Source organism: Bombus huntii, chromosome 10 (genome assembly GCF_024542735.1).
Source record: "Bombus huntii isolate Logan2020A chromosome 10, iyBomHunt1.1, whole genome shotgun sequence".
Classification (NCBI taxonomy): Eukaryota; Metazoa; Arthropoda; class Insecta; order Hymenoptera; family Apidae; genus Bombus; species Bombus huntii.
The window spans coordinates 899,676-925,862 of NC_066247.1; the positions used below are offsets into that span (position 1 = coordinate 899,676).

Genomic DNA, 26,187 nt, shown 5'->3' on the forward strand with positions numbered 1-26,187 from the left:
TTTCGCAAAGTATCGCGTTCAGTTTTCTCTTTTGGTTTTCCGTGTTTCTGCTGAATTAAACGCAGTGTTTTCATTGTTCATCCACGTTTGTTACGAACGAATTATAAACCGTTCTACCATAATTATTTCTCGACTCGCTGCTGACGACAATGCAATTTCGCATTAACTCGATTGACGTTGACCATGCAGTTTACCTTTTATTAATGTTGCTGCTTGTTACATTTACGCTGTTGTATTTCCTGGAATTATAATTCGTTGTCACAGCATACATAGGGTATACGAGTTAATCTTTGATCTCCAAAAATATTCAACATCTTTGTCCGGCCTGGGTCGACTTGAAAAATAATTGGCCGCGTGTTAAGCTCAAATACCAACAAACGAAAATGATCGTTTGACATTCTAATCCGAATCGTACGCCAAAGCAGAGAGGAGCTTCAAAATGATTAACGTCGACGTTCCAAAGTATAATCTACAAATGCGAATTATTCGATGTAAACGTTTTTTACGCATCATCGTATGATCTAACGTTGTTATAAAATCGTTTTGTCTTTCTTATTTTATCGGATTCGAGCAGTCGCATGGGAAACGTAAATCACTATGTGAGAAATCGAAAGGTCTCCAACGCGACATAATTTTACTTTTATTTTACACGAAAACACTGATGGCCACGAGAAGCTGTGTTTTATGGAAACGAAATAGGAACGATAAGAACAGCATGCACTACGTGTATAGATGTGGACACATCATGATGTATTTGTTATTTGTTACTGTCGCAGCTTATCCCGCCGTCTACGGCCAGTTTCCTCAAGCTATTCCTCAGCCGATGACCGCCGTGGCACCCACGCAGAGGGAAGGTAAGTAGAGAACACTCATCAACGTCTAACTGTTGACTGTAAACACGAATGATTGTAGTCCTAAGATTGTAGATCCAGCTCCCAAATGTCCAGACACGAGTTTATCCTTCGTTGTTACGTCGTACAAGGTATACCATTGATTACTACGGGTGGTTTCTTTTTACATCTGTTGAAGTACGTAAAAATCTCGCTCTACCAAGAGATCTTTCTCTGCGAAATCTCTCGAATAAAGTTCTCTAATACTTTACAAAAGAACGTGATTTGTCAATAACGACTGATCGTAACGAGATAACGAGCAAGCATCGAAAGGAGCCAATAACGCGATTACATTTCTTTTGGTAAGAAGCTCGGAAAAATGAACGCGTTCTTTTTAATTCGACCATGTATGGTTGCGGTCATTTTTAGTTTAATCATAGCGATAAAGATGAAGGATGACTTACAACCGTTCACGAACTTTCATGGAACCGTTATATTTTGGCCCGTCGATACTGCGAGAATAGTCGGGTTTCTCCGCTATGGAAGCTGCACAAGACAGGTCTCCTCGGTCGCATCGTGTTTCGTCCGTTAATTACTGACAAGATAACGAAAGAATGAACTTTCAACATCTCGTGTCCGTGAATTTGCGTCGTGTCTTTCGCCTGCCCGACTAATCCTAGCAGCGTTCGCTCCGTTTTCTCGACGACAGGGACCGAGGGGCAACGCATTAATTAAGTCAATTGACTCGAATTGAATGCGCAAGATTAATCGAAATCGATGTCGTCGCAAGAAAGGACAGACGAAAGAGCAGATCATTCGTCAACGTTATCTATAGGAATGAGAGAAAAAAAAAAAAGAACGAAGAAAACGAGTGAGGATTAAAGATGGCGGATAAGCGGCAGAAAAGAAAGAGAGGGTAGGGTGAGCCGAGCCAGCGCCTAATTGCAATTAACAACTCGCCATTATTAGAATATACGACGCCTAACAATGAGATAATGCAAATAAAACGAAAGTTTTAATTACTTTGCCGTTACGCCTGCCGGCGATCCGTTGTTACATTGTAGGATAATGGGAAGTTTACCGCGACAGCGTTGCCCCTCCCACGCTTCCAGGCCTCCTCGATATCCCTATTTTCTGCTCTCTTCCAGCGCCGCTTTTCGCCTGCTTTTCCGAACGCACAGTATCTCGTTGATACATTCTCGTAATATGTTATCATGAGATACATTTTATCGTTTTACACATTCGCTACTATGAAAATTACCATATAACGTTCCGAATAAAGAGTTCTTACTATCAATCGTAAAAGCGCTCGTATTTTATGTAAATGCGTTACTTAGCGATAATATTAATTTAATGTAGTGATAATAAATTTTGGAAATAACTTTATGCAGAGCAGTTTTATTATAATATTTTACTTTTAGATACAGACTAGAGAGCACAGATTAAGTGGAAATTTGAACATCATCGTTCAAAATACTCGAGGCAAAAAATATTTATCAGGGCGAATGTGTCTCAACGAGACGATAATCGCGTATATCGAAGTTAATTTCGCTGTACGATCGTTCTAAATCCGATTTCGATTTATTTACTTCTGAAACAAGTGGCGTGGATGTTGAAATTAAAAGAGAGCGGCAACCTATCCTAATGGAAGCAGACGTGACGGCGACATCAGAAGAACGATATCGTTTATTCTGTCATCATTGCATGACATCGTTATCAATTTTATACTTAGTGTCGCTTCGTTCATCATTTTTGCTTCTTTAGTATGTTCTTAATGTATTATACGTCTCATAAGGTGTTCTCGGTGTTCGTACCTCTCTCTTCTCGTAAACAATAGTTGTACCACGATATTCTGAGCGTTTCGTGGAAGCTCTACGTTCATTCTTTATATACATAGATGGGTATACATCGGTGTGTTTTCGTTGTACTCAATGTAATTATTCCTAGCTGTGTTCGGTGTTGCGCTGTCAACCAACAATGATCTTTGCTTTCTTATGACGATCAATCGTACATCTTGTTATATGTATATGGACTGTGCACTTATTACGGGTGTTGATCGATATTCGATATCGTTACATAGCTAAATACCATCATCACGTATATCAATTCTCTGTAATAGATACCGAATTTTAAATTTTGAGTTATGAAATTCTTTATCTTCGACCGTTGTAAACGTGTTCGGGCAATCGTTCGAAGCACTCTGAACATTTGTATGAAAAAACGTATATGCCCCTTTCGTTGGACATTTAGTTGTGCACTCGTTTGTATAAATACGAAAATACATAAAATATTAATGGCTACTCTGTATACATTTGTAAGCTCGAATCACTCGGATAAAAATATGTGCGAAAGAATGCCGTTCGAAGAAGAAAATGTTCAAACAGTGGAATATCAGGTTCAGTGGATACTCATCTTAACGCTTTAGTCTGCTCGTAGATACTACTTCTCTCCCTCGGGTTTGGGGGAGGTGTTGCTTTCATTAAATTCGCGTGCACGTCCCGCGCGTGGGCCAATTAGAGAGTCGAAAACCAATTTCAGAATCAACGATCGCATGGCACGACGACGTGGTTAAATTTATGGCTCGTTCTTCGTGATTCCGGCGTCCACCGCAATTCCTCCTCCATTCTCCCCTTCGTCGGAACCGGAAACCCGTCGACACCGGCTCTAATTTGGGTTTCACGTGACAACTACGATCGAGTTATTACCGAGACGAAGTCGGTGCTCGCGAAAAAGAGAATATTTCCCGTTCTTCGTGTAAACCACGAGACACGTTCAAACGATGTAGATATAGAGTTTATCTCTACTTTCCTTAAACTTAAACCGCAACAGTACGACACTCGCTAAACCTGTATCGCGATAAACGAATTTTCAAAGGAGAATTATTTCTAAAACTTAAATCCGTTCGAGGTAGCTTCTTCTATTTGTAAAACTCAATATTTTTATATTTTATCCGTTTCGTAATTATGCTTTTTCCTGCTGTAATTACGTGCAATAAAGCTTTGAAAGCTCCTAGAAATTGTAGTTGAATACGAACATTCGAAAAGAGATGCTAAAATTTTGTAAAATATTCTGTCTCTCGAATTATTTGTACGTCAATTTTCACGAATACGCGGAAACGACAATGTTACGTCATTCTTCAAATTTTAATCCCTCGCTCGATATACGTACCTATTCATTCATCGTTGAAACCGATTAACCATCGTCGTCGTAATAATACATTGATTCCACGTGTATCTCCATCGGTTCGTTGTTTCCGTTAATCCGACATTTTCCACTTCACCCTATACTTTAAACAGATTCTACAATTATTTCTCTAATTTCATAGGAAACTTTCTCTAGAATCACGACAGAATTAATCTCTGAAGCAGTTGTAAAAGTCAGTCGACCGCCGATAGTCATTTAGAAAGCAATAGAAAGAGCTATAATTGACTAAGAACTATGAAATGAACGAGACCCGTGATCGTTCGCGGAACTGGAAACGGACAATTGCACTCTCTTGTGGTAATTCGACACGGTAACGTTCGTTCGTAAAGGTGTAGAAGTGACAGAAGGGCGAATCTCGGCGAGGAACGAACGAGTCGCGATGAGTAGCATCCTAAAAGTTGAGTGGCAGCCATCTCATTACTTAAATGCGTCCGTTAGCTGAGAGAAGCGCAGGCCAAAAGAGCTGAAGTTTCCATGGTCATAATCGCCGCTAATTGACGTCGGAGTTATAAAGTTCAGTGAAATTAGCTAAATCCGTATTTGGACTCTCGTTATTCCGACCCTTACTTTGCTTCTTCCGTTGGACTTTCCTCCACGGACGTATTAATCGTCGGTGTCTTTATATCTTTTGCGGCTGACATAAAGTAACAAGAGAATTTTTCGTTATCCGACGAAAGCTCTACAATCTAATTGGAGAAGGAATTGCGTATCATTTCAAACTTTAATGAAATTTCACGAATACGTACGATGATTCGTCATCGTTAATTGACGGAGGACTTTTGTGAAAGTTGGGTTAAAAATGAGAGAATGAATTGTCTAGAAAGCTGAAGATAAGGCATTGGCTCGACAAAATTTTACCGAGGAAATTTATATAGTTGCTTCGTCATTGGTGAAAAGCGTTATTGATTTTTTTTTTTTTTTCTCGAAAAGAAACAACACGTTATCTAGCGAATTTTTACGTAACCTATCTTACTCATTCACTTTCGTACTTGTATCACGAATATTAAACTTCGTAGTAATAAGACGACGGATTAACATGTCTGGCAATCTCATGCAAAGTGTCGCACCATCGTAATCAGTATCATCACTGTCACCACACTCCTTACATCCCATTTGCATTCATTAAAAAATACCCTTCACCTCGCTCGTCATTGTGTTGTGAATCCCAGTGTTGTGTGTTTGTATATTTGAAAGTATAAATACTCAACGTTACTTGAACCGCGAAAAAGCTCATTGCCGTAACAGACATCATCGTGACATTCTAATCATTACTCTCTTCGTCGGCAATCACGCACCTCTATTCCTTCGTTCAATCCATTCCCTTCATCTCCCGTCTCATCTTCCTCCCCTCCCTTCTTTATTTCAGTTGAATTTCACTTTCTTTGCGTTTTGTTTAATGCCCCTATCCGAAGATCCCCTGTCACGTGATTCATTAAAAAAGAAAAAGAATATTCACCATGTGCAAATCGTCCTTCACATTTCCGTGCGACGAGAGAGAAATCAGATTGTCATCGAGAAACGATCACGAATCTTCATCTTCATTCATCAAAAACGCATCCAGACGAGAATCGGGAAGAACGAGAAGAGAGCAATGTGTGCATACTCGCTGACGCGAGGTGGCTCTCCTGTCGCGTCGAAATCATTATGTTGCGAAGAACGAAACTCATCCAGAACTAACATTTTAACTTGAGTATTATACTTCAAGTTTAGATGTTTAGATGTGCTCTGATTTATATGGTAGGATGCTCTATCTCAGGACCTGAAGGCTGCAACCTATTCATCTACCACCTGCCTCAGGAGTTTGGAGATGGTGAGCTCATGCAGATGTTCATCCCCTTTGGCAACGTCATATCGTCCAAGGTTTTCATCGATCGGGCCACCAACCAGAGTAAATGCTTCGGTAAGTGTGTCATTTCCACAAAACACGCGAAGAGTGGCCCACGGAAGAGAGAAACAAAATACCGTTGAACAGCTAGACGGTTCGATGGTGATATCTTCCAAAGGTAGGACGGTTTGGTAAAGTCTCGGCAATATCGATACCGATCACTTGGACAAAGGATCAAAGTCGCACAACGAAGGCGAACGTTCGTAAAATCATTTTTATAAGTTGGTAGTAATTACCAGCGATAAGCGCGCTTTTAACGATCTCTTAAAAATCCAACAGGTTCATTTTTATTTCGTATCGTATCGAACGGTATTCGAATAAGACGTTGTGTTCGCAACATATTTGTATAAAAGTATTCGATCCATCTCTGTAGGTATAAAAAATTAATGTGCATTTTACAAGTCTATGAGACGAAAATTCTTCATTAAATATGAATACACGTCCGACTGTGACTCGAATGAAACTAGGTAGTCCTTTTGGTTAATCAGAAGGGATTGAAACAAAAGCGCTGAAAAACGTACCAGTGGTAGCTTTGATTAATTGTACCTTGAAAGGATGCTGAAATATGAGTGCAGATAATTGGACGGATATATTCGCTGATATTCCTCTTAGTCTATTCATTCGTAACTAGCGCGATTAATATTTTTCTGCCTATCGCTGCCGATTATTATGGCCTATACAGCCGGATGAATTTCATCGTTGAAAGGACAGTGGTCGTTATATTCTCGGTTTCGTTGTGTGTCGTTCTGCGTGTAATTATCGAGACATTGATGAAAAAGGCACGTCCAAAGTGAACATATCGTTCATTCACGATGCATACTTTGATATCGACGTTGTGATCAACTTCCGTGAAAGAAGTTCTATAACGTAACGAAAAAAGAGGAATGAAAATGCTTCGAGCATTATAATCTACATAGACGCGTATATGTACGTTTTTGCGTGTAACGCGATTCGTCTGTAATCGTACGATATAAATAACGACGCACGATATTATTTTCTTGGAATTCAACGGAAGAGAGAATTTTGGGGGAAGAAAACGGTAAAGGGATACTTTTTCATCGAACAAGGGTTAAAGCCTCTTCAGTCACCTAGTAAAAGTAATTTACGAACTCCGAGTAAAAGCGGTGGTCGCCGAGCGATGAAGAGCCGCGATTGGTCAGGCAGTAGGCCGCCATGATGGCAAAACTAAAATTGGATCGGGGCTAATGGTCAAAATTGGCTTAAACTGGGAGGGCCCTGATGACCTTTCAGCGGCGCTTCTGTTGTTAAGAGCTTCGTTATCGTGCACCTTCTCTCTTTCCCTCTCCCTTTCTCTTATTCTCGATAAAACTTTGATGATAGTACCGAGGTCCCTTCGCAGAAAACTTTTTATTCCTCGCGGCGAATCAGCTAATCTAAATCACTGGTTAGCCAGCGAGTACCCTTTTGCGATAATCAGATGCCCTCAGGTGTCGATATTCAACTTCCCGTTTTCATCGTAAGTCGAAAAATATCGTAACTAATTTCTTTTAATCTCGATTCAAGAACAATTTCAGGTCAGCCGTTGCGGTGGAAAGATTCTCGTATTATGGTTGGGATATAATCGATATTTCTAGCTGTATTACCTCGATACAAAATTTTGTCCTATTTTCCGAAATAAAGTCTTTTTTTTAACGAAAGATTTTTTTATTAAAAGGACGTGTTCAACTTGTTACTAATCTTTTAAACTATTAAATGTCAATAACGCGTAAATATTCTGTTTTATCGATTAAAATAATTGACGATTCGGTTCTTTCAGGTTTCGTGTCGTTCGATAATCCAGCGAGCGCACAGACAGCGATTCAAGCGATGAATGGCTTCCAGATAGGGATGAAGCGTTTAAAAGTCCAGTTAAAGAGGCCCAAGGACGCAAGCCGGCCATACTAACCAAAGTCCTAGCTTAGAGAAACTGGACGATACGCACCCTACATCATAACCCACAGAGTAAGTTCGAAGAAAGTTCCCGAATAATGAAATACATCCTCCTTGGAAATTTCCAGTTCTATTTCGTATTTGATCAAAAGACGAATCCAGTAATTTTTATATAGTTCTCTCAGTGTGCCAAGTATAAATAATCGTTAGTGGTATCGCTATCGATATTCAGATTGTTAGATTTTAGACTGATAGATTACCGTAAAAAGATCCTCTTTCGCATACAACGAATATGAACTCATAATGTATCGACGATGGTTAAATAGTATGGACCCTTTCTAATTACAGATGTCGTACAAGAACACGGGCTTATTGAACGCTCGACGATCAGAAGTGATGAGTTTGAATCACCGTTACAACGCTCTCCACTATAATAATCTAGTATACTAGTTAGATAATTTAATTAGAGTATAAAAATTAGAAGTCAGTAGATTGACTTCGCCGGCAGCCACGCGGCGAGGACGAAGAGGCAGGCTGATGCTAATGAAACATTGGATGTCCAGCACTGAACCCAGTCCGAGAAACCAAACGCGAGTAGGATTCACGCTTCAAACGATTTCTCGGATGCTCGGATACGACAAATTCTTTACTAAGAACGGAGAACACGTCGATCTTTTTCATCCAGTTCTTTCTATTTTCCTACATCTTATTCTATTTTATACATTTTTCCGTTCTTCACTCTCGATCCCTACTGCCAAACGAGGATTCGTATCGAGATACGAACGATTATTCGATACGCGTCTTACAACAAGACATTCTAATCCTAATACGATTTTGAAGATCCGATCATCCGGGAAGTAGTAGATATCGAGAGCCTAGAGCCTCTCGACCAGGTTATCGTTCCGACGACACACTATCTCCTATATAGTTTGATAATCACGGTGAACGTTCAAGACGGGTGACTTTCCAGCACTAACCAAAGAATACTCTTAGTTCCTGACGAAACGGCATGGCGATTGTAGCCGACCGACTGTTGAAAAAAGTTAACTATTACTGCGATTCGACCCATACAATACCAAAGAAAGTACCTCTTCAGATTCTCTAGTAAACAAGAAATACAGTGTGTGTATCGGTTGAATTCCTTATTCGTTTACGAACAACTTTGCCAATTTTCATTTGAAAACGCAGTTAAACCGTCGAATCCGTTTGGATGTCGTGTGTTCGGTATGCGAACGCGTCATCACCGTATTATACGTACCACGTATATAGCAACGTCGTTAGGATCGTTTACTATGTTTAGTGGTCTTCGGGCAGGACCGACGGCACAGTGCTCGCGGTCTCTCCTAACGCAAATTTGTCAATCACGTATACAGGGTGCTCGTCTCACGCAACGTCTAGAAAGAAGAACAAATTTCTAAAACGAAAACTACGAATCCGAACATGGAACACGCATTTACATACATTTACACTGGTATATATACAAACGACGCACATACACGCGCGGACACACGCACACGTGCACAACACGCGCATACAGCTCACACATCACGCATCTACTTACACACGTATCTACATGTATGAATCAGTGCCGACCCAACATTCGCGGGTTATCGGTTCTTCTTACGTTAAGATTATCAAAGGCGTAGGTATGTACGTCGCGCCGTAGATTTTATATACGAGACAATTTAAAGGGATCGTTAGTGCCGTGTCAAAGTGAAGTCATTTCGAAGTCCGGTCGTCCGCGCCACGGCGCTCGTTCACCCAACGTAGTATTTATTATTATTATTACCCCTTTATCATCATCGTCATTATTATATTACGATCATCATTATTAAGAGTACGATTAGATCGTTAAGCGAAAAGTGCGAACGAATTTCCGGCCGAAATTATATCCATCGGGGTTCCTTTTTTAACGAAGGATCGTTCAACCTGATCACATTACGCTTCGCGATCCAAAAAAGATCGGGATCCTGTTGTTGTTCATTCTCATGGCTCGACGATTCATAAAATCGTTCTTGTTTGACTGACCGGTCACGCATCGCCCGAGAAATGTCAACCAGGCTGTGATTATCCAAACAAAACAAAAGTAACAAAAGGGTGAAAACTACTACGATCACGACGACGACGACGTTAACAAGATCGAGTCCATCTCGCGCAGAATGTTTCTGTCCATTCGATAATAGGGGAGAGAGAGGAGGAAACGCGGAAGAAATAGTAGATCGTCTGAACCAGCTGAACGCAATGAGCTTTACTTTTTTATTTTATTTACCTAGTCTACGTCTAGTCATTTTTATACTCGGCATAATGGTGGGAGGGGGGGAGGGGAGGGGCGAGAATAATTTACGCGTTTTCTCATAAAATATTTATTTACTATTTGCCTTAATTTTAAGACGTAATTTTCGCGTAAAGCGATGTATAGATTTTCTTTTCTAAACCAAAGTGACTATTTAAACGAATCTATTTAGGTAATGAAGTATTTATTGTTCCGAAAGGTTTCCAGGTAAACCAAGTGCAATTTCATTTTAGAATAATTTCGCTAACGACACGCTGAGGATATAATTTCTTTATTTTATCGGAGTACGTTGTTCCTGAGAATTTGCGACCAAACACGTCGCGTTTTACGTATCAAATTTATTTTATACGACAAATATCTCGAATATACGCGCGTATATATTGATATTTGGGCATTGTTTTCGAACGTATTGTTCCTTGTTTGTTTTCGTCAGCCTTTCTTGTTATCACGATTCAGTTTTATACCTCATTACGAACGATTAGGGAGATTTTAAGGGATTGTTTGCACCGGGCAAATCGAACAGTACAGCAGGCAGCAAGTACTTACATTGGTATGAGTTCACAAAATTTGTGGCTACCGATGTGATTAGCAACGGACGATATTCATGTGAACATTGAATATTTTTTTAAGCACGATAAATAAAACATTTGGACATTTAGCGAGCGATGCCCGGTCGAATCACAGAGTTTCGCGCGAGCTTCGATTTATACGATTCTGGGCGGAAGCCACATGTAAAGAAGCAGCGACGGAGCATTGATGTTAGTGGAGGAAAAATGGGGGTCATTAGAACGAAATCAAATACATAAAGCACGCTGGAAAACTAGCGTAGGCGAGCGATGGAACGGAGAAGAAAACTCTGATCTAGCAGAAATAATCAACCAAAGTACCAACAACTATTCTATATATAAATATATAAATATGAATTATTAAAGAAGGAGTATATAAATATATAAATATAAATATTATAAATATGAAATATAATATAAATAAAATGAATGAATAAATAAATGAATATATAAATATATAAATATATAAATATATATATATATATATTGATTGATTGAAAGAAAAAAACTAGAGACTTAGTAAATTATTATAGTTTAGCTAAATCAACATGAAATAAATTATTACTTCAAAGGACAGGGAATGGGAGGACCGGCTATAGTCTGGCGCAATTTATGACACGACTAAAAGCTATCTCAAATTTATACGCTATTTAAATAAATATAACAAATGCTACAAAGAAATATACATAAATATATAAAATAATATACGAGCACGCGTAGTTGTGTAACCTAAGTACGCGTACGTGTGCATGCGTATATTTATTTCTATATTTATATATGCACGTATAAATACTGTACTTATAGTTTAGGGGCAGGCAACCCTTCTCCTTGCTTTTCCATCTGTTCATAAAGTACGTTGCCTGTTCGTACACTCGCACACGAAAACGAATCATTGCAAAAGAACACTACTTATTATACTTCATTTATCTATACATACACACACATACACGTACGAAATTTACTATACATAGTTAATGCGAAGGCGTGGTACATACGTGTATGTGGTTCACACGCGTGAACGTGGTAGCGCGTAAAAGTAAGTACTTGCGAAACTAAAACTAAAACAGAGGGGTGTGCTGTAAACTATCCTTCGATGACGAGCTCGAATGGCTTGCTAGTTATTGATGATATAAAATATTATTATACTAGCATACGCATATATATATATATATATAAAAAAACAATTAATACTGATAAATAACAGTAACCAATAATACTAATAACAATGATAACAATAATAAAAATAAATTACTTACAACAATACTTTATAAGACGTATACATAATTTATACTACGCGATAAACGCATATACGTATATATTCTTGTCAGTTTTAGGAATACTGAATTCGTCTAAAGGCATATATACATAAATATATATTTTCTATATATACACACATATATATGTATGTATGTATATATGTATAGACTGATGTATCGAAAGCGCGGGCGTAGATTCATCGATGCTGAAAGAACGTCACGAAAAATGTTGTGTGAGCAGCATCTTTGCGACGTTGTACCGATGCACAACGGAAAACGAACATGACGAAACGATATCTAACGACGATGATAACAATGAGATTGCCAGTGAGATCTTCTTTGGACGGCGTTTTGATGGCAATTCGACGCGGAAAGGCATCGCGACACTCGGGAATCGGTCGTAGAGACGAAACTCAGGAACGCGTGTAACAGACCCGGCTGATCACAAATCAAATTTGCTAAACAAACTAATCCGAAATATGTGTTCACGAAGGCGAAGGTAAATATAAGAGAAGGAACTGGGAATTAACGCAACCATATGTTTGCCAATCCGAGGTCCAATCACAGACCGTAAGAGCAATCGCGCGATCGGTAGGCCTCTGAGTACGCGTACGCGAGCGTTGATGGAATCGCGTAAGCGGCACGATCGTAAACATAATTAGGCGAATGCGTGCATCGCGAGCATACAGGGCCCGTGAGGAAGGTCTGCGGCACAGTGGTACATCCTATAGATCGGCGTTTCATTTCTCATGGCATCGTGCACGTCTCTCGGTACACGTCCGGCAAAGACGATTAGCGGACAAGCTGAGCGAATTGGGCTACGGCTAGATACTTGTCTACGAGTTTCCTATTCCACAGACCAGTCCATTCATCTCTCTGCTAAAATCAAATCAACGCATTCCATTTTCGAAATAGCATTAGCTATTAGTGCCACCGCTATTAGTAGGCGTATACCACGGACACGAGCTCCTATCGTCCGTTTTATCTGTTCGACCGTTCCATAAACGTACGCGCCAACAATTTCCCACATTTGTTCGTTTCGTTCGATAATTTTCGATGTAACGAAAACCTATCGTATCACTTTTCATTTCGCCACGCCAACTGCTCGGATGTCGTTTCCCATTTATATACGTCACATTCGTTGTTCGTATGGTTTTGTACCTTTGGACTTGGTGTTGGTCCGTTTTCGTACTCTCTACGCGAATCACGCCGTATCGAATCGCGTAAGGCGACAAAATTGAATCGATTCGGTTATCAATTTCAACGTATTTAGTTAACTCGAACGCGTTTTAAGTGAAAGAGAGTTACACACGTAGTTGTACGATGCAACGTAGGGGAAGGAAGGTAGACACCGCCAAAGTGATCGAATATAGTGACACGCACACAGACACAAAGAATCATGCGCACGCGCGCGGACACAGATACAAAAAGGAAGGGAGGGTAAGAAGAAGGAAAAGACACGTATACTGGTAAAAGCTTGTATGCAAGTACCAACTGATTATATCACTACGATCTAAGCTTTTTAATGTTTAACAATACTTAATAGCGAATATCAAGGTATTCAACCTACTCTAATAAAAACACCCTAATAATAGGTATAAATTCATATAAATATAAATGTATACATATATAAATGTATAAATACGAAGGTAACGACAATTGTAAACAAACCAAAACAAATACAACTATTTTATCCAACAAAGTTTTTGCTACAACCGAAGTAGTATGCATCTTGCTATGGAATAAATGAGACTTACGGGAGAGGAGAGAAAGAGAAAATAATATTCTTAGCTCTAAGGACAAGAAGAAAAATAATGATAATAGTAATCTGTGAGGATCAGCTTCGAATTTATTTTTACAATGACGTGATGTAATGCTGAGACGAATTCGCTGCTCGCTAATTAACGTTCCGAATGCTACTCGGGAAGCGACGTACTCGCGAAAATTCAAGCGTCCTAACGACGTACTCGGGTATCGAATTTTCTGCCGATCTCAGTTTTACCGAACCTAAGGATTCTCTTTAACAAATTCTCGAGTCGCAAACTTTGCCGCTGAAATTTTTTAGAAATACGAAATCGGTACTCGTGGTCGTCGTTGTCCGATAGTATTGTCGACCATAAAAATTACACGGAAAGCTTTCGTGAAACGGGAGAAAAGAAAGGAAGAAGAAAAATATGGGATACAAACGGCGCGCAGTATCTCGGCGATTTTATTCGTTCCGACGAATCGTTATCGACGATCGTTATCGCAACGGCCGACCGTGACTTATCATCGTCGATACGAAATTTCCTGGAATTTTTATGGTAGCCACGGAGACACGCACGAAGATTCGATGGAAAACGGGAACGAATATCCTCCACTCTCGAATATATAACTAACTTTAATAATAATAATAATGATCAAACACTACATATAAGCATACTACCATTTACCACTGTACTCGCACACGAAACAGCCAAAATTATCAACCCTCTCGACACTGCTATACCGCGTTCATCGATCCAAAATTTTACGTGGAATTACATTGGATTCAAGTCACGCGCGCCGCGACCTGATATCCGGTAGCCGTGGTGTCGGTGATACTAGGAAACAGGGTATGTTTTTGCAATTATTTGCATAACTTGTAAAGAACTAGCAACAAAATAAATACACGTTTACACCGTTTACACATCGATACGCGTTCACATACACGCACACACACACGCGCACACGCACGCACATGCACACACACGCACATGCACACACGCACACATACAGTCACACACGCACGCACGCACGCACACGCACACACGTAAGAACCTATAAGTACCGCTTGATGCGTACACGACGTAAAATACACTCGTGTAGAACTTGTGCACATATTCGCGCGTGGTTACCGTACACACTCGATACATACGTAACACTCACACGTGAACTGTAACATACGTTATAATATGGGAGGCGAGCAGAGCTAAGCATTCACCTAATCATATTATCTTTATCTACATAAATATTAAACTAGATAGGTCTCATCGTAGGCTTTAAGCGCGATTATTAAAGACTTACAGATTTCCGGACACGAATTTCATGGCCATCACCGTCGTTACGATTTTGAATAGACTCTATGTACCAGTACTCTTAAACCCCGCGTTCTATGATGATACTCTACGATGATAAAGCTTACATTATGGAGTATTTAAAGTAACAGCTGTACGAATATTATGAAGAAAAATTAATTTTGTTATAGCTTCTGCTACGAAGAAGATTGATTGTTCTTATCGATTTTAAAATATATTTTAAGATAAGCCAACCGAACATAGTTTCATATCAAACGCGGGTGACGAGAGGAACCATGCACGAATCGTCAAAATCACGTTAATCATCGAAGCGTCAGGCGAGTCACAAGCTCGTTCTTCCTTTCCTTTCCTTTCCTTTCCTTTCCTTTCCTTTCCTTTCCTTTCCTACATCCTTTCCATTCCTTTATACTCTCTTCACCAGACTAACAAGAAAACGTAATTGCTTTCTCCAACATCTTCATGCGCGCGCGCGCGCGTACGCCAGATAAAGAAGTGGAGCAAATTAGAGAATTAGTTGAGATTGTACTTAAAAACATTAGATTTGCAGTTACTTAATGATTAAAAGAAGAATAAAAATTTAAAAAAAAAAAAAGAACGTAATTAAAATAAAATGTAAGAATCGGCGTTATTTCAAACAAGTTCAAGCCGACCGATGTCAATTCCTTCAGGTACGCTTATGCGTTATCGCGAGAACAATGCGAAGAAAAAAATTCGGTTTTTTCTAACGTACCAAATCGATGTCTTTTCATTGCGACTGTATTAATGTTTAGGATCGGACACACGATTGTTGTAGTCGTTGGTCAACCAAAATTACGTAGGATATTCGTTCGAGTCGTAGGTACGAGAATCAAAAGAAAAAGAACAGAATAAATCACAGTATCTTGTATATTTACCCGGCCACATTTCGATCGACTATCCGGGACCAATCACACTTTCTGACGAAACAATGCGTTTCCTAGTTCTGCCGTTCGGTATGCAAGAAATTTCTTAGGCGAATATAAAACGTTTAGATTAGTGTGATACTATACGAAAGCACCGTTTGCGTTACCGTTTTTATCAAAACGTTTCGACTAAACATTTCATGGTACCCGTCTTGGACCAACGACGTACGTGGAATCACGCAAGGAAACCCGTGCAGAAGAATAAGGCTTTTTGTCGTGTAAATGACAACGAGCGAACAGTTCCGAATATGGTTGAATTATCCACAGAAGATATGGGAATTCAACGACGAATTCGCATTTATCGAGCTTGAAACAGTCGCTGAGTTTTTCTTTTCGAAAGATTGCGAGATCAATGAACGCAAAGAGTCTTCTTCCTCCGTGCGAAAAGACGGAATTGAAAAGATGCAAAATCCTCGTGGTTTAATCGCCCCTTGTTTCAATCATGGTTCGACGTACATATTATGTACTTTCGCGTACATTCGTTATCGTTGAGAAACGCGGGGACAATGCGAACAACACTTCCAACTCTTTCCAGAACATCTCCCCTTCGCGTCGATAGGGCGATTGTTTTTCTGAAATTCTGTTGTTCTTCTGCAAATTCTGATTGACAATGTTTCGAAGCACATACAACGTTCGATTAAAGAAAGTTGTGCGTCTCGGTCTACGGGAAACGTAAAAATTAATATTAAACGCTGTTATTGCTTGTCGCTCTTATAAATCACTGTAGACGTTCGAACCACGCGTAATCGATATTGTTAAACGATGCGGTGACCTTTTCTTTCGAACGTATCGAAGTCTCTCTCTCTCTTTTTTCTTTCTTTTTCCTTTTTTTTTCTTTTTTTTTTGTTTATTTAGTCAGGACTCGATGTATTGGTATTTGTTCGAGACCGACCGCGATTGGAACGTCGTGTCACAATATGTATGCACGTCGTGTAAACGTATCGCGTGACTAAAACATGTAGAAACAAGTAAATAAAGAAAAAAAAGCGAACGATTATTAAGTAATAATTGACAACGTATAAGAAGAACGTACACGAATTGTAGGAACGAAATTTGGCACGTTACGAATCGTCGATTCGTGGCGTCGGTTGAGTCGGTGATCGTGTTCCATTTGGAAAAGAAAGAACAGTCGAAGATCAGTCTTTTCTTTCCGTTCCTCGCGCGGGCAATTATATAGCCATTAGTATCAGAGCATGGATGAGTGCGGAGAAACTTGTGTCGTTCGCGGTCGTTCGTGACAATAGTCCGTGATAAGTAATAAAGAAGAAAAAGCGAAAAGGGACCGCGAGAGAACGTATGAAATGGTCGATGTAATGGACGAACGGAATCGGTCAGGAACGATTTTCCAAACGAATTTTCGGACACCACGACATATTGCTTAGAAAATTCGATGTGGTCGTAAAATACGTACGAAAATTTTCTTTTCGTTGACGCTCGCTAAACTCTAAAACAGTGTCGACTACACGGAGCGTATCGAGGGATCGCGATACTGTGAATTTTGGTGGTCGAACAATTCGGGCGATAAAGACACCTTACCGCCACCCAAATGGCTGTACGTCACGAATCGACCTTAGGAAGTCGCTACAAATCTTGCAGTTAGAAAGTATGTAATTAGACCACCTAGGAAAGAAAAACAGGTTGAAAGAGTGGCATGATGAATTGTCGCGAGGGACGCGAACAAGAGCGAAACGCGTAGGTATATAGACGCGTACGCCTATACGCATGCATAACTATACATCGTAGATGCGTATATACGAAGATACACGTGTATACACGTGCGAGTCCCGTGAAAAACGTTTAAATTAGAAGTTTGAGAAGAAAAAAAATTTGCATATAGCATAGTTTTATATAGCGTGCCATCTATGCGTATAAGCGAATGATATGCATAAACAGTTACTATAGTTATCGCTACCAAATAAGGTTATAAACAAAAATAAGTATAATAAAAGTATGCACTATAATCACTTATACCAGGGAAGGAAGCGGGGAAGAAACGCACGGGAAGCATTAATAGTGCAGTGTGGGTGGAAGAGATTTGAAAATATTATATATCGCGCGCGTATATGATTGAATTAGGAAATAATTAAACACGTTGAGGTGGGTCGAGTGACAGAAATCGAGAGAAAGGGTGGGAGAGAAAGGGAAAGAAAGAGCGAAACACTAAAAGTTATTAACAGACAGAACATATTTTAAATAATTAATCGCCAAACGATAAGTTTTTAACTCTAACTCCTAGCGCGTAAGGTCGAAATAATATACGAAATAAAAAAAAATATATTATATAAATATATATATTATATATACACATACGTATATAATGATTGAAAGTCGACTCTAAAATTAAATGTAAACCGAAAAAGCATACTTCTTGTAAGAAGCCACGCGCGGGTAGATACCGAGACATTACTTGGATTACGATGGATCTCAACAAGCATGAAAACAAATTTAGGGCAACAGTGAAACCTCGAGTAACTTTTGCTGCTCGATCCTTTGCCTCGATTTTTACGACACGATCCGGATATTAGTCTCGTCATCATTTTAAAAGCTTCTCCTATTTTTGCTCCAACATTTTATCGTATTGGACACCTGTTGTGGTCATACCGGCTCTCGTTCTTTGCATCGATAATTAAGATGCTATGGATCATATAGCGTTCGAACAAGTTTTCCGATTTTCGAAGATTCGGCCAAAATTATTTCTGGTAAAGTTGGGGCATAATATAATTGTACCGAATCGAGAACTTTGATAGTCGAATCTCGAGTGATTTTAACACGTTCGAATTCAATTATATTCGTTTTGGTCGGTGTTTAGGGGGCAGCATCTACGAAATAAACAATATTGTGCCAACGATGAATCTTCCAAATCAATTTTCACTTCTAACAGGAATCAAATGTTACGACAATGACAATATTAGGAGGTAGAAAGAATTTTTGTCAGTAAGTAAGTACGAGGTGAGTCAACAAAATAATGAGAATTAATTTTTTATGCTTGAGCAGCGAATTACGGTTTTTTTTTTTTTAATATTACCAGATATCTCAAAATGATTATTTCGATCTTTAATTTCAATTTGAAGAGCAACGAATTAGCAAAAAATTCTATCCGTGCATTTCGTTGTACGTTTTTCGTCCGAGGCATCGGTGAAATCGGCGAAAATCGGCGAAAATCGGCAAAACAAATAGAAATAAAGAGTGAAACAGCAATATTCGATACCGCATACGAAATATCAAGCCTCTAAAGATCGTAATTGAACGGAGTATTTCCACGAAATATTGGAGATAGCGATAGCCAATTAGCAAAACAGAATTCTGACCAGTTAACAAGGCGTTGACACTATCTGCAGTTCTAATTATTCGAGTTAATGAACCGAAATCTCTTTCGTAGGTAGTGTTTGACTCGCACAAATTTCTACCAATTACGAAGATGAAAGTTAAGTCTCGTTATTTTCCTAACGCACTTCGTATCTATAACTATACATGTACGTATATCATTTTAAAATATCTATATCGTTTCATTCCAATTGCTTTCCTTCGTTATTTTAAACGAAGATAACGGAGTTCTTGCAGATCTTCGAAATCTCCGAAAAATCTCAATTAATTCTTATCGATCGTTCGAATGTTTTGAGAATTAGCATAGAAGAAGAAGGTTGATAAGGGAGTGGCTCGGTTCTGGCAAATTATAATGTGCCCCTTCGGCGCCTGCTCAGAATGCAACAGTTGGCTAACAAGTGGCTCTTTCGCACGAAACGGTAGCGAATCGCGTTCAAATCACCGGTCGAAGTAAATTCTGAAGTGAGTTCAAGGTTAGAATTTTACTTGAATTTTTTGATCGTTGCTTTTCATGGTTAAAAATGGTTGGTAAAAAATATTACTCTTCGATGAAAATTTCGTAAACGATATCGGATCGCAGCGTAGTTTTTCAATATTCCGTTTTAGTTGCTTTCGTTTCGAGAGTGATGACAGTTCTTTTGACGAGCATGGTATATATATGTACATATATATATATATTATATATATATAAACTAGATAAATTTTTATAAGTTAGATAGTTATCTCCGAGAACATTATAAGTTTCAGCATAATATTTCGATTAGAAAAGTTGCAAGTTCTACGTTTGATTCTTAAACAATGGACAATCTATAGTACCTTGTTATACATATATTTATGGATAAAAAACGTTTTCTTTTAACACGAAGTTGTACATGTACGTTGTCAATTTTCACAATGTTTTGCCATTAAACTACACGCGTTGATGTCGGCCGTTTCGTCATCGAGACGACGCGCCGCTCCTCGGCTTATTAAACTACACATACATATACGTTTTTGTTCCTATCATTTGTATAAATATGACTGGCTTAATTATCGTGCAAAATCCCTTTGAGAAAAATCAAGTCGGTGCGAAGAATCGGCGAAACGCGATTGATTTTCCATTTGTGGCTTGGATTAAATTTGAACTAGGTTCGGCATGTTGCGAATCGTGGATTCGAGATTCGAAACTCTATTGGCGAAACACGATTGATTCCATTTGTGATGTCAGTTGCTTCAAAGATGGAAACACCGAACAAAGGATTGAGACGCCTTGAATATCGTTGCAGACGTTTGTTTGGTGTTTAGAAGTGAATTAACGACAGTTGCCAGAGATACGTGTAATGTAGTTAAGAATTAGCAACTGCCTAAGGAAAGGAGGAATAGTCACGCCCAGAACGTACCGTCCAGAAAAAAATATGGAATTTCGTTACGTGTTTGCCTGATAGTTTTTTAACGGCTGCAAAAAATTGAACGTGATTAGAGCGCGCAGCGATCTTTGTATTAATTATTATAGATCGTTTTCACTAGCTTCTTTCTCAAAAACTCGTGGCAGGTTTAAGAACGAAAATACGTTCGACGTATATAGGGTACCCGTATATCAAGCAGCTGTCGTTCGTTGTGCAGAAATACGACAAAGTTTTATGTACCACGAAGGTGTGCAACTAATTTTGAGACTGACTTATACAACTCGCTCGCAGAGATCTCGATGACCGTACAATTTAGAATTTGCAGAGTTTGCGTCTACTTATTGTTAGTTAGAAACCGTGACGCGTAGAGAAAGAAAAAGTATCGAGTTTCTAGTCAAGATCGAAGTATAGAAAATTCTCCTCGGTAACGTTATCGATCGCCATCGATATTACAAAATGCATCGTAACTAAAACAAGGTGGAACATTTTGCTTTAAGTTGACTCGTAGTAAACTACGACAGGTAGTAATCGAATATCAAGCAGTCGTATATTAATTTCATTCGATAGGCAAAAGTAGCGAAAGTATACCGTTGATTTAGCGCTTTTAAAAAGGTTTCTACACTTTCTAACTGCGCAAAGGGAGAGGCGCGCGCTCCCGAAGAGAGATATACGACTGCGAGAGTATTCCGATGTATCGAGCAAGATATCCGATCGGCGATGTCAGGCATGACGTTTCACTCGCGTTCTCGGGTTAAGGTTCGGTTTTCCGACCGCTGGATCATTTTTGAAGGCGACATTGACTGCATCCCGTGCTCGAGGCTAAAAAATGTAGAATTTTTTAACTGTATTTACGGCTATAACCTAACCTGTATATTTTTACATATTAAATATAGGGAACGAATCGAGGGTTGATGCGAGAGGTGCGAAGGCGAACCGAGTACATGCTAAAACAAAAGAAAGAAAGAAAGAAAAAAAAAAGACATAAGCACACGAGTAACCAAGAGAATACCGTTATGTAAACGGGTACGCGTATGTACACGTACACGCGCGTATAGCTCGATAAAGTAACTCGAATACACATATATACATACATTTGTATACTACACTTACACGTTCACACGCGCGCACGCACGCAAATGAAATATACTCTTGCCTTCAGAGAAGGGACATATTATACAGATCGTAAAAAGTGAAATCAGTTTTATTGTTGATTTCGGGGTGACATACGAAAAAAGAAAAAAAAAAAAGTTTTGTAATCGGCGGCCCTGGCCGTTCTTTCGCATCCGGGGCCCAAAAACGTTGCGTAGTATAATCAAACACCGATATACAATGCAAGTTTTTTTCCTCGGCCAAATTGTGCGGACCTCGAGGTCTTCGGGATCGCCGGAAGTAGGATATAAATTCTCTTTCCCTACGGGTACGAGCGTGGTGAATCTTATGGTCCAGAATGATACTTGGCGATTCCGAAAATTCGTCGACGTCTGCCTGGGCCCGAATGGATTTGTACATAAAAGAGAACAAAATTACACGACACAGGGTGTGCGTATATGTTGGTGCACACAGTAATGTCCTACATAGCGAAGTACTAACTATATAGTGCATGGAAATAATAAAAACGTTCGCAGTACGTGTGGGACGTCTCATGAAACGTTCTCCTCTTTTTTCCCCTTGACGACGAGTCTCGCCCTCGATGGCCCGCGATAATTTTTACTTAGAAATTGCCGCTACATATTAATCGCATTCTTCGAAAATAAATAATTCGTGAACCGTTTCACATTCGGTTGGTAGACTGTTATTCCTCTCTTTCTTTTTTTTTTTTTTTTTTTTCGTAAGCGCGTCTATTACGTTGATACACGTGCGTTTCGGACGAGATTATCTGACCCATCGAACGAACGAATTTCATTATTAATTCGGTTATTTAAACTACTGTGATTATTTGCGATTTCGATCATGCGAGAATAAATCTTCTAAGACGAATAAACTGAAGGATATTCACGTGGATTCTGTATTCGAACGTGATGGAGATTAGAGCGTTGTAAGATAGGGGAAATGCTGAAAGAAGAAGCGAAGAATACGCAATCAACGTACACAGCAACGTGCGGTTGATTGGTCGAATCAATTTTCCAGGATATCGTAAATCAATTGGGAAAAAAGGCGGACATAGTGCGATCTATTTATCATAAGTGCGACAGTATTAATCTTTGCTAATGATATAATACGAAACTCAATTTATAAATTTCGTCGTATCATAAATTTATTATTACGGATAATATTGTTAAATCATTGCTATTGATTATTGATTACTATTGCCATTATTATTAATATTATTATCTTCATCATTGTCATTGTCATTGTCATTGTCATTGTCATCATCATTATCATCATCATTATCATTATGATTATTATCTTTGATGATCAGTAATATCGTTATCCTTATTACTTTTGTCATATTATTATTCTTGTCGCTATTGCCGACGCTAATAATTATGCTTATAGTGTCGAACAGAGGTTACCGTATTACTGCAAAAGAAACATACACGACGAAAGAACAGATCATTGTATGCAAGCGAGTGGACGAGTGATTGAAGTAAAAGGAAGGAGATAACCTTTGGGAAGCCTGCGAGGCGAACAAATGAAAAGTGGCAAACAGAAAATCGAAGCGACGCGACGTATATAACAAATAATTTATAATGGTAGTATGATAAGAGGGAAGGAGTGTTTTAGCATATCAACGCGACAAATTTTACGAATGCATAGGCGAAACAATGATAGGACACGCGGTTGTAGAAATATTTCGATATTGTATATGTATTTAGACATGAAAAATTAAACGAGAAGGTTGATACGACTTGCTGAGGCTTCGAAGACAAGTACGGCACGATAATGAAAAAAGATATTGTTTCGTAATAAAATAATTCGATATTGATTCGCAAAGAACGAACGACGTTGAAACGATTTTCCTTTCCCTTGAGAAACGTATGCATCGGATATAACGACGAATAACGTCACAGTGATAGAGGTACCAAAATGAGGCGCGGAAGAACGTTGAACCAGACTCTTGTCACGATTGTAAATAGTAGTACGACTTTTAGATTGTCTTCGTAGCCGTAGCGGGTGGTCGGTAAAATTTTAAAACGTACGCGAAGAACGGCGAAGGTCGTGGGGTTACGAATGTTAATAAATTTCACGGCAAGGATGTAAAGTCGGTGTAAAATAAAGTTATATCGAATCGCGATGCGATTGGTTGATCGTTTTCGAGTCCCGTCTCGAAAACTCGTTGCGGTTCGGCCGTTTCTACCGGCGCTAGAATTGTTATTGTAAAAGTCTATGATAAAAGAAAGATAAAATGGGAGAAGGGCGAGAATGGCAAGGGGCGACGGGGGAAAGGAGAGGAGAGCGGTTAATAAATAAGGGGATGAGCGGAGAAAACGTGGAGATGGGAAAAACGTGGAAAACAGCGTAAACGGAAGATACGCCAGTTTGGATTATTATTTTCATAAGCAACGTGTAATATAAATATGTAATGTATATCGATATGACAAATTAACGGCATCATCGCGATTATGATCACGACGGTGATGATGGTTAATATTATTATTGCTATTATTATGGTTATCGATTATGATTATTATCGGATGATGATGATTATTATTATTATTATTATAACAAGAAAAAAACTAATATATTATATAAAATAAAAAATAATTATACTTAACACTTATGTTAGGAAGCTAGATACATACATTCATGCAAGCGAGAATAAAAAAGAATATGAAATTTCACTGACAGACACACACGCGCACACACACACACACACACATACATACATACACACACACACACATGCCAACATAAAATCTGGATGACACGTATTTAACGTCGTACATTTATATATCAAGACTAGAACACGGTGACGTGTGCGAGAAGTAGAAGAGAGAATGAGAAGAAGGGAGAGCGAGATAAAGAGAGAGAGAGAGAGAGAGAGAGAGAGAGAGAGAAAGCAAAGAGAGAGAAAGAGAGAGAGAGAGAAAGAGAGAAAACGTGACCGAGCGAAAGGGATTGAGCGAATGGGAGTGAAAATTTTTTAGCGTACTTCGAGGAAACCTACGTTTCGTCGAGTATCGTGAATAATAAAGTAGTTTTGCGTGTCGTTGATAACAGTTCCTTTTTTTCTTTTATTCCTCGGCATGCAAAGCTTCCACGCTGCTTATTTACGATGTTACTTTTCAAAGTCACAGCGAAAGTACATATTTGTATCACCCTATCGAGCGGAAGACGTTCCTGTATATTTGATTTTTATCGCTATCGATTCGATCAATGTAATCGATCAGATCTATTCTAAGGAGAAAAAAGAGAACAATAACCGCGATGAAACAGTCACGAATCGATAAACGAAGAAAGGTTCCTCGACGTTCGCATTTTCGCGCCACAAACGTGTTCCTGTATTTGTCAAATAGTTCTTTTCTTATTCTTGGTTTAGTCTCTTCGTTTTTTCTTACGTTAACAACAAGAAAAAAAAAAAAAAAACTACGCCGAGCCGAAAAGTTCTGTGTACGACGTACCTTATCCCATTTGAAGCTCGCATACAGACTACATAATTAGCTATAACGGACATGGCCATTAGCAGAAAAAATGTACCATTCAGATAGTTTACCATTAAAAAAACGGTAATCATTATAGCTATATTAACAACATTATTTATATTATTACGCATATTATAAAAATAATTGATAACAGATACTAATCCTAGGGTGAAGTATTTCAAGGGAAGAAAATTTTGAGAAAAAAAATGATCACGCGGCCACAAACGGCGCGAGGGCGGCGGCGCGCCATTTCCCAGGAAATGGCGAAACCGGAAAAAGTGAACAAAAGAAAAATAAATAACCCGCCAATTACTTTAACTTCGACAGTACTATTATTTGTATATGCCGAACGATTATGCCGTTTTCAGCGCAACATATTTTGGCGATACTCTTTGGTGGTATAAACTCACGGTAATCAATGTTGGGGGGAAGAATCGGTGTTGGAACGAGGGATTAAGGGTGGGAACGAATCGAAAACAAACAAACGAACAAAATAAAAAGCAGAAGTTTCTATACTTTTTACGGAGATTGTTATAGATTAAGCGCACACTGATCAAGGCATTCGTCGCTCGGCAAAGCATAATATAATTATTAATATAAAATTTATAACAGAAATAAAATAAATGAAGTTAATAAATATGTACACTGTATAATAAACATTATTTCCTATTAATAAACGAAGGTCTCTTTTATTTTATCGTTGCATGTATTCCTCAAGCATGATACAATATATGCCGCAAAAATAAGAAAAAACTATATTCAGAAAAGTTTTTGTAAGATACATTTTTGAGAATAAAAGTCATAGAAATCCAAATGCTTTTGAGAACGCTTCCAATCGTTGCAAAAAATCCAGTTTAACCATATTATCTATCTAAATAAAATTATCTATAGAATATGTCCTATTTTCTGTAAATCTAGAGTTGTATCGAATATAAAGTTCCGAATATAAAGTAAAGATATCGAATATCAGATTC

General features: G+C 38.8%; 1 protein-coding gene across 19 annotated transcripts in view; it reads left to right on the plus strand.

The window, feature by feature from the left end:
* Positions 1-25,890, plus strand: part of LOC126870415 (CUGBP Elav-like family member 4) — a 552,273-nt gene extending 526,383 nt beyond the window's left edge. For 14 of the 19 annotated variants that reach the window (XM_050628111.1, XM_050628105.1, XM_050628114.1 and 11 more), the window contains 4 exons: positions 777-854; positions 5,776-5,934; positions 7,697-7,881; positions 8,158-25,890. In XM_050628111.1, coding sequence (XP_050484068.1) covers positions 777-854; positions 5,776-5,934; positions 7,697-7,824 — 365 coding nt within the window. In that variant the 3' untranslated portion in view covers positions 7,825-7,881; positions 8,158-25,890. The remainder of the gene's footprint in view (positions 1-776; positions 855-5,775; positions 5,935-7,696; positions 7,882-8,157) is intronic. The other 5 variants (XM_050628106.1, XM_050628107.1, XM_050628117.1 and 2 more) reach the window with 3 other exon arrangements.
* The last annotated feature ends 297 nt before the right edge of the window (positions 25,891-26,187 follow it).